Source organism: Pyrgilauda ruficollis, unplaced genomic scaffold (assembly GCF_017590135.1).
Source record: "Pyrgilauda ruficollis isolate IOZ18807 unplaced genomic scaffold, ASM1759013v1 scaffold1, whole genome shotgun sequence".
In the NCBI taxonomy this organism is placed as follows: Eukaryota; Metazoa; Chordata; class Aves; order Passeriformes; family Passeridae; genus Pyrgilauda; species Pyrgilauda ruficollis.
Genome location: NW_024508100.1, coordinates 4896865 through 4909575, shown reverse-complemented (window position 1 = coordinate 4909575; position 12711 = coordinate 4896865). Strand labels below are relative to the sequence as shown.

The window sequence follows — 12711 nt, the reverse complement described above, 5'->3', positions numbered from 1 at the left end:
CACAAAGAGCTGCTCCATACCTATTGGAGGTGGGAATCCTATGAAATTTAATGGAGCTGATGAATTATCAGGTAAACTATTTAAAGAATGGAAAGACATTTAAGACAGTAACCAAATTCTTTGCACAGATCTCTCCAAGGTCTAAGATGGAGAGAAATCACACAAAACCAAATGCTTATGAAATGTTTTCTTGGAAGTAAAATGATAATTCAAATGTGCCAGACCAGTTTGGCTGCATTAGACAGGGAACTCAGGTGACCAGCACATTCTACTGATACAGAGGTTTACAATGCAGGGATGGTCAGTGCCTCTGCATAAATAATCTTTCCAGGCCAGACACTCAATATCCTCTCATTAATGATTTAGTTGGTCAATCAATAGCTTCACTGACATTAGAGAAGCATCTCCCAGTTGCTGCTGCTAAAGATTCATTCCTGTGGTTTTATGTTATTTAGGAAAGTCACTATACACACTGAACATATAAATCATGTTTGCCTTTGGTGCTAATATAGCCTAAAAAGAAAAAATTCTTGGTGTTCTTTGCATATGTAAGTAGAAAAGGCAGTAAACAGCTTTTTTAAGACTCTAACAACTTTGAATCTCTTCAGATTAACAAAAGAAAGGGGAAAACAAATATATTAATCTTTTCAACCAAGATTATTACACATTACACTGTATTTCATTACTGCAAGTCATGAATCACAGCAGCAAAACCAACCACAAACAGGACACCTCTCAATATAGTATTTAGTTCTGCTTCCATAAATCTTTTGTTTCTCTTATCACAATTTGAGACTTAATAAAGTAAATAACTAAATGGCTCTTACCTGATATAGCTGGTAAGACTCCAGACTGTAATACTGCTGTTCCCTAAAGAAAACAGAAAATTTTTAAATGAAAAATCTGTACAAGAAGTAGAAACTTGACAAAACATAGAAGGTATATAAAAGTAGAAGGGAGGGGAGGAAATCAGAAATGTGGTCAAATTTCATTTGCAAAAGTGAAAAACATCCCACAGCATTTCAGAAAATATTAGGTTATACTTGACAAAGATGCAAAAATGCCAACAGAAGTTTGATGTGTGAAATTACATCAGATGCAGGACACAGTTAAAGCATCATTGAAATTGCAGGACAACAAATAACTACAAGAATCAGCTTTGATTAGTTAAAGAAATGAGCCTAAGACAATAAAAAATAAAAGCAGTGTTTTGTCATTAAATGTTTTTTTCAGTCTTTAAGGTTTTCTTCATTTCCCTTTTCAGTACATCATATTCTATTATTTCTGCAACTCTGAGGCCTCCTGCTGCAATCCTCTGTAAGACAGAGGCTTCACTAACAGTGGCAGCAGCAAAGGAAACTCAGAAGAAAGAACAATAGAGAGATGTAAAAGCTACCTTTTTATAATTCTGCAAAACACAGCAAAACATGCTTTTTCCTGCAGGAGAACCTTTTAAAATTATTATGGCATCATATACAAATGTAAGTGCGTGGTTTTCAAATGCAGAGCATAATGCAGATCTCAACCCACCCTGTGATTACATCAAAGGAGTAAAGGGGTAAGTGACCTCACTCAAATCATATGCTTTTGTTACACCTGCTGTGATACTCAGACAAAAACTAACACGGATCACCTAAGGCCTGCATGCCTCATTGTATTACTCATAAATAAAAGTTAAATATCCTGATGTAAACATATAATCTTTTGTCTGTGGCCCGGGAGCTGCGTGCTGGGGTCTGTGATGCCTGGCTGCTGGCTGCAGGCACCCCAGCAGTAGAGCACCCTCCGTAAGCAGATATGCACCATCCCTGTGTCACACACCAGGAGCTGCAAGGCCAGGGCTATTTTAGCTCTGGTACTGATCTGGCTGCTGTCAGATGACATTCATTTTTTATGTTCTGCTTCCAAATATCTTGGGTAGAGTTCAATGACTGATGTTAGGAGAACCCAGTGGTTTGATATGCTGGGTCATTATTCATAGATTAGCTCGGTTGCTCTAAAGGGCTAAATAGAACTTAAGCCTGGCATTTCTTTCTGTGTGTACAAATAACCACTGTGGCACATAATCCTTTTCACAATCAAAATAGGATTTTCTTTTCCCCCCTCCTGTGTGTATTTGGAATATCTTTGCCTTCCTCTCATCTTTTCTTTTTCTTTTAAAATTTCATTTTATTAAACTTTCACTCACTTGAAATTTTATTATATATGTGATTGATCACACCAGTTCTCATTTAAAAAAAATCAGCAGTTAAAAATACCATCCTGTACCAAGAGGAGCAGTCCTTCCCATCTCTAACTTTTTAATGATTACATACCTAATCCTTCTCTGGTACTGCTTATGGGAGTTTTAGTCTTTGGGTTCAAGATCAGCCCAAAAAGTCCAGATCTTCTAATATAACCTCCACACATGGAGCAAAGATATGTACTGCACAGTTTCCTGGCTATAGAAGAAGTTTTGCCAGATTCATAGTGACAAAAAGCACCAGAACAGCTTTGCAAGCTCACCTCTGTGGCATAAAAAGGAGTCAGAAGCTTGCCAGTTAGGTGAATGAAAACAAAAAAACCCAAACAAAACAAAACAAAAATTTGTCTTAGAACTAATTCTTCCCATTATTGGCTATGGTGGATAGCTGATCAATATTAACCATGCATTTTCACAGAACCAAAATATTTTTGTTTCCTATTTTGCCTCCTAAAAAGGAGTAACTTCACTTCAAAGAAAAAGCTCTTTAGGCTTGAATGCTGAGCAGGGCTCCATCATCATCACTGGCAAGAGGAATGAAATGCCAGTCACCTGATAACTGTGCCAACATTTCAGACACACCTCATCAGCCACAGCTTATGTAATTCCCTCTGTGTATCTTTAGAAATAAAGCTTTTCTTTCAGCTCATCTAAGTTTGGCAGCTTTTTATAGCTCCATTATTCTGCGCCTACTGAGAGTTAGAGTTCTCAGCACAGGAAAGATGAACCTCTTGGAGCAGGTCCAGAGCATGGACAGAAAATGATGGGAGGGCTGGAGCACCTCTCCTTTGAGGAAAGGCTAAAACACTTGGGGTTGTCCAGCCTGGAAAAGAGAAGGCTCCAGGGAGACCACGGAGCAGCCCTTCAGTATTTACATTATATTATTATAAGAAAGATGGGGACAGATCTTTTAGCAGACTGTGTTGTGACAGGGAAAAAGGGTAATGGTTTTAAAATAAAAGAGGATAGATTTAGACTGGGTGGTGAAACACTTGCACAGTTCACCGAGAGAATTTGTGGATCCTCCATCCCTGAAAACATTCAAGATTAGGCTGTTTGGGGCTCTGAGGAACCTGACCTAGTGGCAAGTGTCCCTACTCACTGCAGAGGGGTTAAACTGGGTGACCTTTAAAGGCCCCTTCCAGCAGAAAATAGTCTGTGCTTTTTAGGTCTCTCTTGCTTTAGTCTAAGCACATATCTGAAGTTTCACCCCAATCTGAGTCCTCAAACTTGAAGAAGAAAGGCTCAACATAAATGAGAGGTTCCCAGATTTGTCTTGTTATGAAACAGGACTTGCTTCTATTACTTGACAGTAATAGAAGCAAGTATTTGCTTTGTGAGATTTTTATTCTGCACATTCCAAAAATGCACTCATAAATAGTGGCTTGATTGCAACCTGGGTCAAATGCTTCATTTTTACAAATGAGATGATCCAGATTGTTTTTTCTCCCTCCCTTTACGTTAAAGCTATTACGTAGTAATGAGGCTACACAACATATCCAGTTTTTCAAGAGGAAACCATCATGACTCAAAAAATCATGACTCAAAATCCCTGAGTCCCTGAAAACCAGGAACTGTGAGCAAACTTCTCCAACAACGAAAAGCACTCTCCTGCCTGCTGTGTGTAGCTGGTGGCACCTCATCACAACCCTCTGACTGCTTCACATAGTTTGCATGCAGAGGGAGGCAGCAGATTACAGTCACATAATATAGTTTATTACAATAAACTTGAACCATCAGAAACTTCACCAAGGAGCAAAGGGCTCAATGAGAAATCCTGAATGAAGATTTTGAAATCAGCGTCACAAAGAAAATTTTAAAGTGCTTTTAGAAAATGGAAGAGAAAAAGTATGTGTAAAGCTCTGCAAAGCTCAGATATTTCAGCAAAAAGGAACCAGTCGCTATTGAAATTGACAGTTATCATACCTTTCTGGTAAGGATTAAAGACTATGATTATTCTATTATTCTAAATCACAGTAAAGTTTAAAGCTTGAATGCTTAGGCTGCCACAAGAAAAACAAAGTTCCCAGGAAAGGTCAATAAATACAGGCACATGGAGCAACCTTTAAAGGTCATCTGCCTTGATGGGCTGTTTCACCCAGCAGTTGATCAGGTTCAAAACAAAAGATACAAAATTTTTAAATTCTATGATCCTTCCTAACAACTCCAAATGAAACAAACTCCTGCCCATGGCATGTTTCATTGGTGCAGGGCTCCAATTTCAGCCACAAACTCCTGATTACTCAGCTTCATCTGTCATAAGCCCACTGCCAACTACAGAAAGATTGCTGAAGTCAGTTGAGAAACATCTCCACTTGCTCAGCCAACATCAGCTATTTTATGAGGCATGAAGCTGGCAATTTCAGTGGCACTGGCAAGCTCTGGGCTGTGTCACATTAAAATTTACCCCTTAAAATACATCCCTGTACATACCCCTGTATAAAATATACCCCTGTTAAAATATACCCCTCTATATTATATATATAAAATATATATGGTATATATACAGTATATATACATTATATATATATGAGCACTGCTTTTCTACAAGGTACAGGTCTTGTTTAAAAAACAAGAGGTGAGAAACAACCAAAAGTATTGTTTAATTCTAGTCCAGATTAGTGTCACTGTCTTCTCATGTTTTTTACAGAGGCCTCTGCAGTTGTGATTTTTATGTGCTTCTGTTGAGAGGTGTCTCCTGCTCCTTGCTTTGGGCTTCCCAGCTGCCTGCAGCCAGGAGCCTCTTGTCACACAACCAGACCACAACCGTCAACATCAGAACGTGATCATTACCTCCAAAAATGACACAACTTTCCTATAGCACACTCTGAAGCTGTCCACCCGTGGGAGCGAAAAAAAAGCTGGGCTGAGTTCCCTACCACAAAATCCAGTAGCTGGATCCATCTGCCAGGCAGCAGAAATTCACATGGTGGAGTCTCAGTTGCAACACTGAAGGGTCGAATTTCAATCTCTGGTACTGATAATATATGAGTCCACAGGGAAACTGACACAGCAACAAGGCACATGATTTGCTCTTGTCTTTTGCTTTTCAAAACCAGACCTAGAATTACTACAATGGACAGTCACACTAGGAGTGTGCTGAACAACTGCACTGCAATGCAATTACATGGTCACATAACAATTTTTCCGTGGGACATCTGTTTCCTTCACTGCACCAGAGAGACACACGTGTGGCCACAATCAAGGTGGCATAAGCAACGGTGCCTCTGTCAATTCCTCAGCACTGAGGAGCATAACTTTTCAACCTAAACCACATCTTTTTAACACCACACACATATCTCATTATGCACAGAAGTATTCGGACAGAATTCTAGAAGAAGCGGCTATGCAATACTTCCAAGTCTTATAAAATACCTGGTGTAAACACATCAGTGATGTTTGTATCTGTCTCCAGGCATTGCTACAAGCCAAGCTTGCATACTTGCTAGACAAAAATGTAAGTCAGAAGAATGTACAGCTGACCCAAAGCAGTAACACACACACCCCAGGTTGATAGCAAAGTCTGAAGGCACGAAAGACCAAACCCTCCTAAACTGTCCCAACAGCAATATCAGCTATCTTGTGATTACAGAGACACGCCCAAAACTACAAGTTATAGCTCATAAAAAAAATAAAGACACTGCCACCTCTATCAAACCCTGAGGTTTGGGTTTGTCTTACCATTTCTTACTAATTTCATAAGGTTTGAGTTTCTCAAAGATTGACATGATGGCTCCAGATGAAACAAAACTATTTAATACTTCTGTGAATTTGAGGGTCTCTCCTCTTTAACCACGGGTAAAATTCAGAAGCTCTGGTTTCTATACAGGTGAAGCACTTCATTATTTCATAGAGATTTTGTAGGGATAAATATAGTGACAATCTGCAGAGAGGCTGCAGTAGCAAACCCTCTAGGAGAGCTGTATAAGAAACTCAAATGGAAAGATGGGCACTAATGATTATGAATATTGCTGAAGGGATGAGCTCATCTAAGATTCTGCAGAGACCTCACAGGACAAGGACACTGAAGTACAGTCAGAGAACATTTCACTTGTGGCTCATGACACAGGAGGACTTTTCACAGCAGGAGGCAGGACTAGGCTGAAGAATTCCACCAGCCAGAGGAAATGGCTACACCAGACACAGCAAATTGCCTCTGAAACCAGTTTTAATCCAATGTATTTGATAAACACAGCCAGAATGTTGGAGGAGTTAGAAAACTGGAACGAAAAACAATTATTCATGAAAAATAAAAACACCATATGTAAATGTCACAGGATATATTCCTCAAACTTAACAGTGGGGTCACAGCATCTCCTGATTTCAGAGCACAGAACCCTAAACAAATACCCCTGTGAATTGATGCTAGGTACATAATGCAGTGCATTAACCTCAGCCTTCACTGCCTCATCTTTCACCAGGCATCTCATAATAATCATTCTACCATTCAGGACATGAACGACTCCTTACACAATTGACACTAAAATAAACCACACTCAGCTCAGAAGTGATAAATGATTTCTCTCCAACTGTGAGATCTAAGAACAAAGGCAAATACCCCAATATAATCTGAAGTTCAGTATGTCATATATTCTTTGGGCCAAAATAAAGACAACCAATTCTTCAAGGTAATTAGAATCATCTACATTGTTCCCCCCAACTCCTCAGCTGAGCTGTCCTGATTTACAGTAGCAGATGATGTTCTGCAATTTTATGAAAAAGAACAATTTTTAATTTAAGCATTAAGACACACAGCAGATTTTCCAATTCAAAACAGTGTTGTCAGCTTTTTAGAGATGTTTTCATAGAAACATTACATTCCCTTTTCCCCTTCCCAGAGCATTGTTCAGCTCAGCTCTCCTAAAGCACAGACAGAAACTCCTGCTGCAGTGCCAATGCACAAGAGATCAAACACATTTTTCCAGACTGTTCAATGTCCAGCAGGGCACCCACAGCATTGCTTTAGCCATTCCCATTTCCACAGGTGAGCACAAGTGCTCTTCCTCAGCTTGCAGCTGAATCACAGTAAACACTGCAGCTTTAGCCATGCAAAAAGAGAGGCTGCATTTCTCTTTTAGAAGTTACAAGGACTTTATGAAGAGATGTTTGTGAACAAAAAAAATCAACATTAACAGGTTATACCTTTGTATTCTTATAGAAAGACAGTAAAAATGACAGGCATTTGTGCCTGCAGCTGTATTTCACCAGGAAAGAATATTTTAGATTTAATTCAGTGGTAACTGGAAGGAAAAAAAACTTTCCTATTTATGTTTTAAAAATACTTTTTTTTAGAGAGACTGGCACTTCTAAAATCTTGTCAAGTGCAATGGAAACAAAGTAATGTACACAAAGTCAGAGGCTTCAATTCCATGTATTCTGTTTTATGTTTCATATATCCCAAATTCCAACAGGGGGTAGCATTACACTTCTGCAAGAACATTTTTTATTTAGAATACACTCAGTTTCCCCGTATTTGACAGTCTGAGCTTCCTTGTATAACAGATCTGTTAATTTCCACTCATTCTGCACCCAAGGAAACCACATAAGGCAGAGACTCCAGCAAAACTCCCCTAACACTGAAAGTGAGGCTCAGATGGGCCCAAGCAGGCATGAAAACCAGATTTGACTCTGTGCAAATAATCAGTGTGTGGCTCTCAGCTCATTCTTCTTGCTCAGCACACAGCACAAACAGGAGAGGCAAGGTGCTCACAGATGGGATGCACCACCTCACATGACCCACTCCCTTTGCATTTTCAGGTTCACAAGACTCACTGTGCCCCCACCGAGCATCTCAGTAGTGCAGAAACTGAGATGTCAACACCTGGCCAATGGGAAGGACTGCTGCACTTTTTCTCAGAACAGCGCAGCTCAACAGAAACCACAGAGCTCTGAGCATTAACCCACGTCAAGACAAAGTCAGTACAAAAGTACTATGGAGCAGGAAGCTTGGAGAGGCTGAAAATAAACAAGAAGGACCATCATTAACATGAGGACCTATGGACATACGTGCTCACAAAGGGATTCAGGTGGCCTTGCTCTTGTCATTAGCAAAGCAGCAATTTAGGGAAAATTTACACACAAAAGTGCATGAAGTATAGCTTTACTCAAGTTTTCTGATTGCAACAAGATTTAAAATCCAAGTCAGCTATTAATGCAAATAAGGAGTTCAACTACAACTCTACAGCTGCAGTGACAGTAAATAGAGAAGGACACAAATGAAAACATTTCAAAAGTTGGCAAAGCGAAATCTCAGATCTTAGAGACAAACTAAACCTGCCCCTGTGGGCTTAGAGATGGAGAAAGTTTACGTTAAGCTTTAATTACCATTTTGAAACATTCACCCTGTGGAAAGCCCTAAGAAAAGTTTTTCTTCCTCTATTTCCCCCAAGACTGTTGTTCCCGTGTGAGCTTATCTTCTGCTGGCACTAAAAATACACTTGTGCCTGTCTTGTAGCTGATGGAGCTATGCCAATTTACATTAGACTAGTTACTTGATTCCTTCCTTCCAGCCCATTCCACATAAAGACACAGAGAAAAGAATCCTTGTTATAACCTGTGCATCCTGTTCCACAGAGAGAGAACTAGAGTGGGCTTAATTATGGGCCTATGAAGAACAAAAATGAAAGCCTTGCAATATGATCTTCACGTTCATTTTCCTCCCTTTTCAACCTCACATTTAGAGCTGTAGTTAGTCAACTTCTCCCAGAAAAAAAATATTAACAAGATAATCAGTGATCATCAGTAGAAAGAAATGGATGGAAGTAGAAGGACAAACAAGGGAGGAAAAGCTTAAAATAGTAAAATTAAGACAAGTGTTTTTCTTTATCCCCAGCCCCTCACTGAAATTATGGTTTGTCAAAAGTAATGAAACTATAATTAAGCTGCACAGCTTCAAAGGATAGAGATACTTAACTATCCATGGGGGCTACTCCCAGGCTTCTTCTATATCAGAGACCAGTGCAATAAATTATTAGGCACAATTATATCTGCAGTTTTTTCCAAAGTCTCCTATAGTAGTTATCTCTATAACACATGTGTTCTGCTTGACTTTGTGTCTCCAGGAATGAGATGAATCAGCAAACTTCATCTGGAAATGTTTTCCTTGTGCTACAGGGGATTCAAGTATACAGTTACTAGTCCTGATATAGCCCACTTAGCACTTCTCTGTCCTTCTAATAAACCAGATCTGGAAAAGGTTTATATTTCCTTAATATTTTCCAGGCTCAAATTTCTAGTACATCCAAAATTGCTTCCAATCAGCATTGAATTAACAGAGGATTCCACAGAATCCAGACTACTGCAGAGGATGTGGCTAGGGCAGAGGGAACACAGCCAGAGTTCATGTCCCACTGATTCCCAGCTGTTGAAACAGTCATTTTAGTTGATTGACAGCTGGCTGCTGCATTTTATCCAGCAAATAACCCTTTATCCTCATGTGACAAGACTTAGGAGCACAAAGTCAACTTTAAAGCCCCTTTTCCATCTACACTTTGGACTCGAGTGGGACTGAACTCCTGCAGAGAAAGTCCCAAGGTCTGCTTTCTTTCATCTACCCTGTTTTTGGAAGAAAAACCATGGAAAGACATCCAAGGAGGACACACAAGCAGAGCTTGCATGCAGTAAAGGCATTTTACTGCAGCCTATAAGCCCTATATATGACTGGTATTCACTCACACATCCTGGCTTTCATTTATCATACCAAACACACTTATTTTGACCTGAACATCCTCATCCCACCCTAAAAAGTTCAGTCTAACTTTGACACACATACACAAATTTTGCATTGTTATATTGATGCATCAAATTTCTCTGGAGCAGAACCAGAGAGGACAGAAAAAAAATAGCAGCTCCACATAACATTTTTCCCTGTGCTTCTGTCCTACACTCATGGGTTGAATTACTGGCTGAAGTAAGATAGTTTTTCAAGACACAAAATGTTGTTACACTAACAGGGATGGCCAGAATGCAAGGAAGAACTTCCCTCTGTAGTGTCATTTAGGAATGCAACAGATAAGTTTGTGTGTAACTGGTAAAAAGAGGTTTTTTTTCACACTTTAAAAAATATTTACTCTGTTGGTCAGGTGAAGTAACTGAGGTTTTCACTGTGTCACCTTGGTTCTTATCCAGAGTTCCTACATTTCAAAGCCAAGTTTAGCCAGAACCATGGGAACTCAATTGGGCTAACTGGCTACCAAAAACACTGCTCCAGAAGTTCCCTGCAGTCATCTGCTCTCACACTTCCTACTGGGGAAGAGCTCAGTTTTACCTAATCCCTGTTTGGGCAAAATGGTTTTTGATCTAATAGAGAAATTGGGGGGGAAAAAAAGTCATTGCATCCAAAAAACTTGCAAAAAAAAAGATTTTATGCAATATGCTTCTCCATAAGGATTTTAGAAAAGAATATATTGAGAAAACATAACACCAGTATCATTTTTTCCTCCCTCTGTTGCAACTTGGCTTGAAGTTCAGGCATATCCTCAAGCATGTTCTTGATACCTTACTCCTTTCTGAATGCTAAAAAATTGCTCAGCCCTCAGGCTAATCCTGTTCTTAGAAAGAACTGATCTTCAACTGCCATGTCCTCAGTCTCAGATTTTCTGAATCAATTGAGTGTAAGGCTCCCACATTCATAACTTTTTTCTGGTCACTGCAGTTTTTGAAAGACACCATTCTTCAAGCTCAATTTCACACACACAAAAAATTCTCTTGAAATAACTTATTCAGTGCCACTGATTTGTGGTCTTTCATTAAACAGAAAAAGGCTTGCAACTATTTGTTGAAGTTATAAAAATTATTGATAGACTTGCCACTAACTTAAAACAAAAATTGTGGAGCAGCTGCTTCATCCTGGCAGGTTGATTTTTTCCTTTAGCAACTCTCATTAATGACTTCCTTTTCTGTTCACAGTTCTCTTAAAAGGCAAACAAACTTTCTGTCTCTCTCACTGCCATGTAGACAACATTGCATTTAATATAATCTTTAGCACTTGGACAGAATTTTCAAGATCCAAAGTCCTGTAGAAACACCATCCCATCAGACAACAGCCCCGGGAAAGAAATACAGATATCACAGATAGAGTGAGGTAAACTGGTCACAAGAAAACCCTAACACAAAATCCCTGCATCAGTCCAAATCTCAAGCTGCTTACCTCTCTTTATAAAGTGAGACAGTGCCCAAAACACCACTGTGCCATCACAAACTCCTGCCAGCAGCTTGTCTGCTATAGACAAGGAGCTTTATAGCATGGTGCCAGGTTTGTCAAATGCATTCAACACTAAGCCAGGCAGAGCAAGAACACCAGATTGCAATATGGATTCTTTCTGTATTCCCTGAGGTCCAGAGCAGTCAATTCCACTCTTCTACTATGGGACAGGGTTTGAAATCTGCCTGTTTTAAATATCAAAGGTCCATCTTATTTATTTTAACTCGCATGCATCACCAATCTCTAATGAAGTGAACATTTTAGGTACACTGATTTCAGTGGCTTTGCTTCTAGGAGTGTCAAAGGAAAGGAGCTGAAGTCTGCACAAGACTTCTGCTCAGCTCAGAGAGACATTTTGGTCAGAACTGTACAATTGCATGAGCAGCAAATTTGACAGTCTTATCCTCCTTATGGGCTTCTAAAGAATTCCTTCTCTTTTCTCCTCTAGACAAGTTTCCCGGCATTTCAGCAGAAGCATTCAGAACTCTGCATAATAAAGCAATAAATAAAATCCCAAGGAATTTTAAAAACAGTCCATCGTGAAAACTAGCAAGCATTTTTCTAGCAGAATGGCTTATGCACATTTACTACCTTCTTTGCCTATGGGAAGCATTCATTCAGTTCTGAACATATAAATATATTACAGTGATTCATTTCTCAAATTGGTTTCAGTATAATGAAACCATGGAGTAGGTTCAATGAAGTAGGTAATAAACCATTTTCTATTCTGCAGATTTGTTGCCACATATTTTCATGCTAACAAATCCCAAAATCGCATTACCCATACAAAGATGTTGTTACCATATTATTACATTTCACACACATAATAGATGGAAAAATTATTTGTTCTTTATGACTAAAGTAATGTAACTTGGAATAGGGTCGAATATGACAAACAGTAAGGATTTGCCTACACCACAACACAACAAACACCTTCAGATATAATCTGATTACAAGTAATTACAACTCACTGTAATTCTGCTGACATGTTGTCAGCCAGAAAAGTATTTCTATGGATGTCTTGAACTAATAAGTATACTGGGAATCTTGAATTACCAAAACTAATTCCACTCCTATGTCTTGTCCTGAGTTGTGGACAAGCTTAAGCACAGTTTGTATAATGTTGTTGGAACACATTTCACCCTTCTAATTTGCATACTTCCAGTTTTAAGTGGCTCTGTCTAAAAAGGTTGGTTGGAAAGGTCACACCCCTACTGAGCATCTATTTTCAGTCCTCTCATCTACTCACAGGGAGCTGCTGTCAGCC

The 12711-nt window shown here is 39.2% G+C and overlaps 1 protein-coding gene across 7 annotated transcripts in view; it reads right to left on the bottom strand.

Moving 5' to 3' along the window:
* DOK7 (docking protein 7) overlaps positions 1–12711 on the bottom strand; it is a 65321-nt gene that overhangs the window by 22380 nt on the left and 30230 nt on the right. For all 7 annotated transcript variants that reach the window (XR_005955472.1, XR_005955471.1, XM_041471633.1 and 4 more), the window contains one exon: positions 828–870. Coding sequence is in view for 5 of the 7 variants with exons in the window: in XM_041471633.1 (XP_041327567.1) it covers positions 828–870 (43 nt within the window). In the remaining 2 variants the exon portion in view is untranslated. The remainder of the gene's footprint in view (positions 1–827; positions 871–12711) is intronic.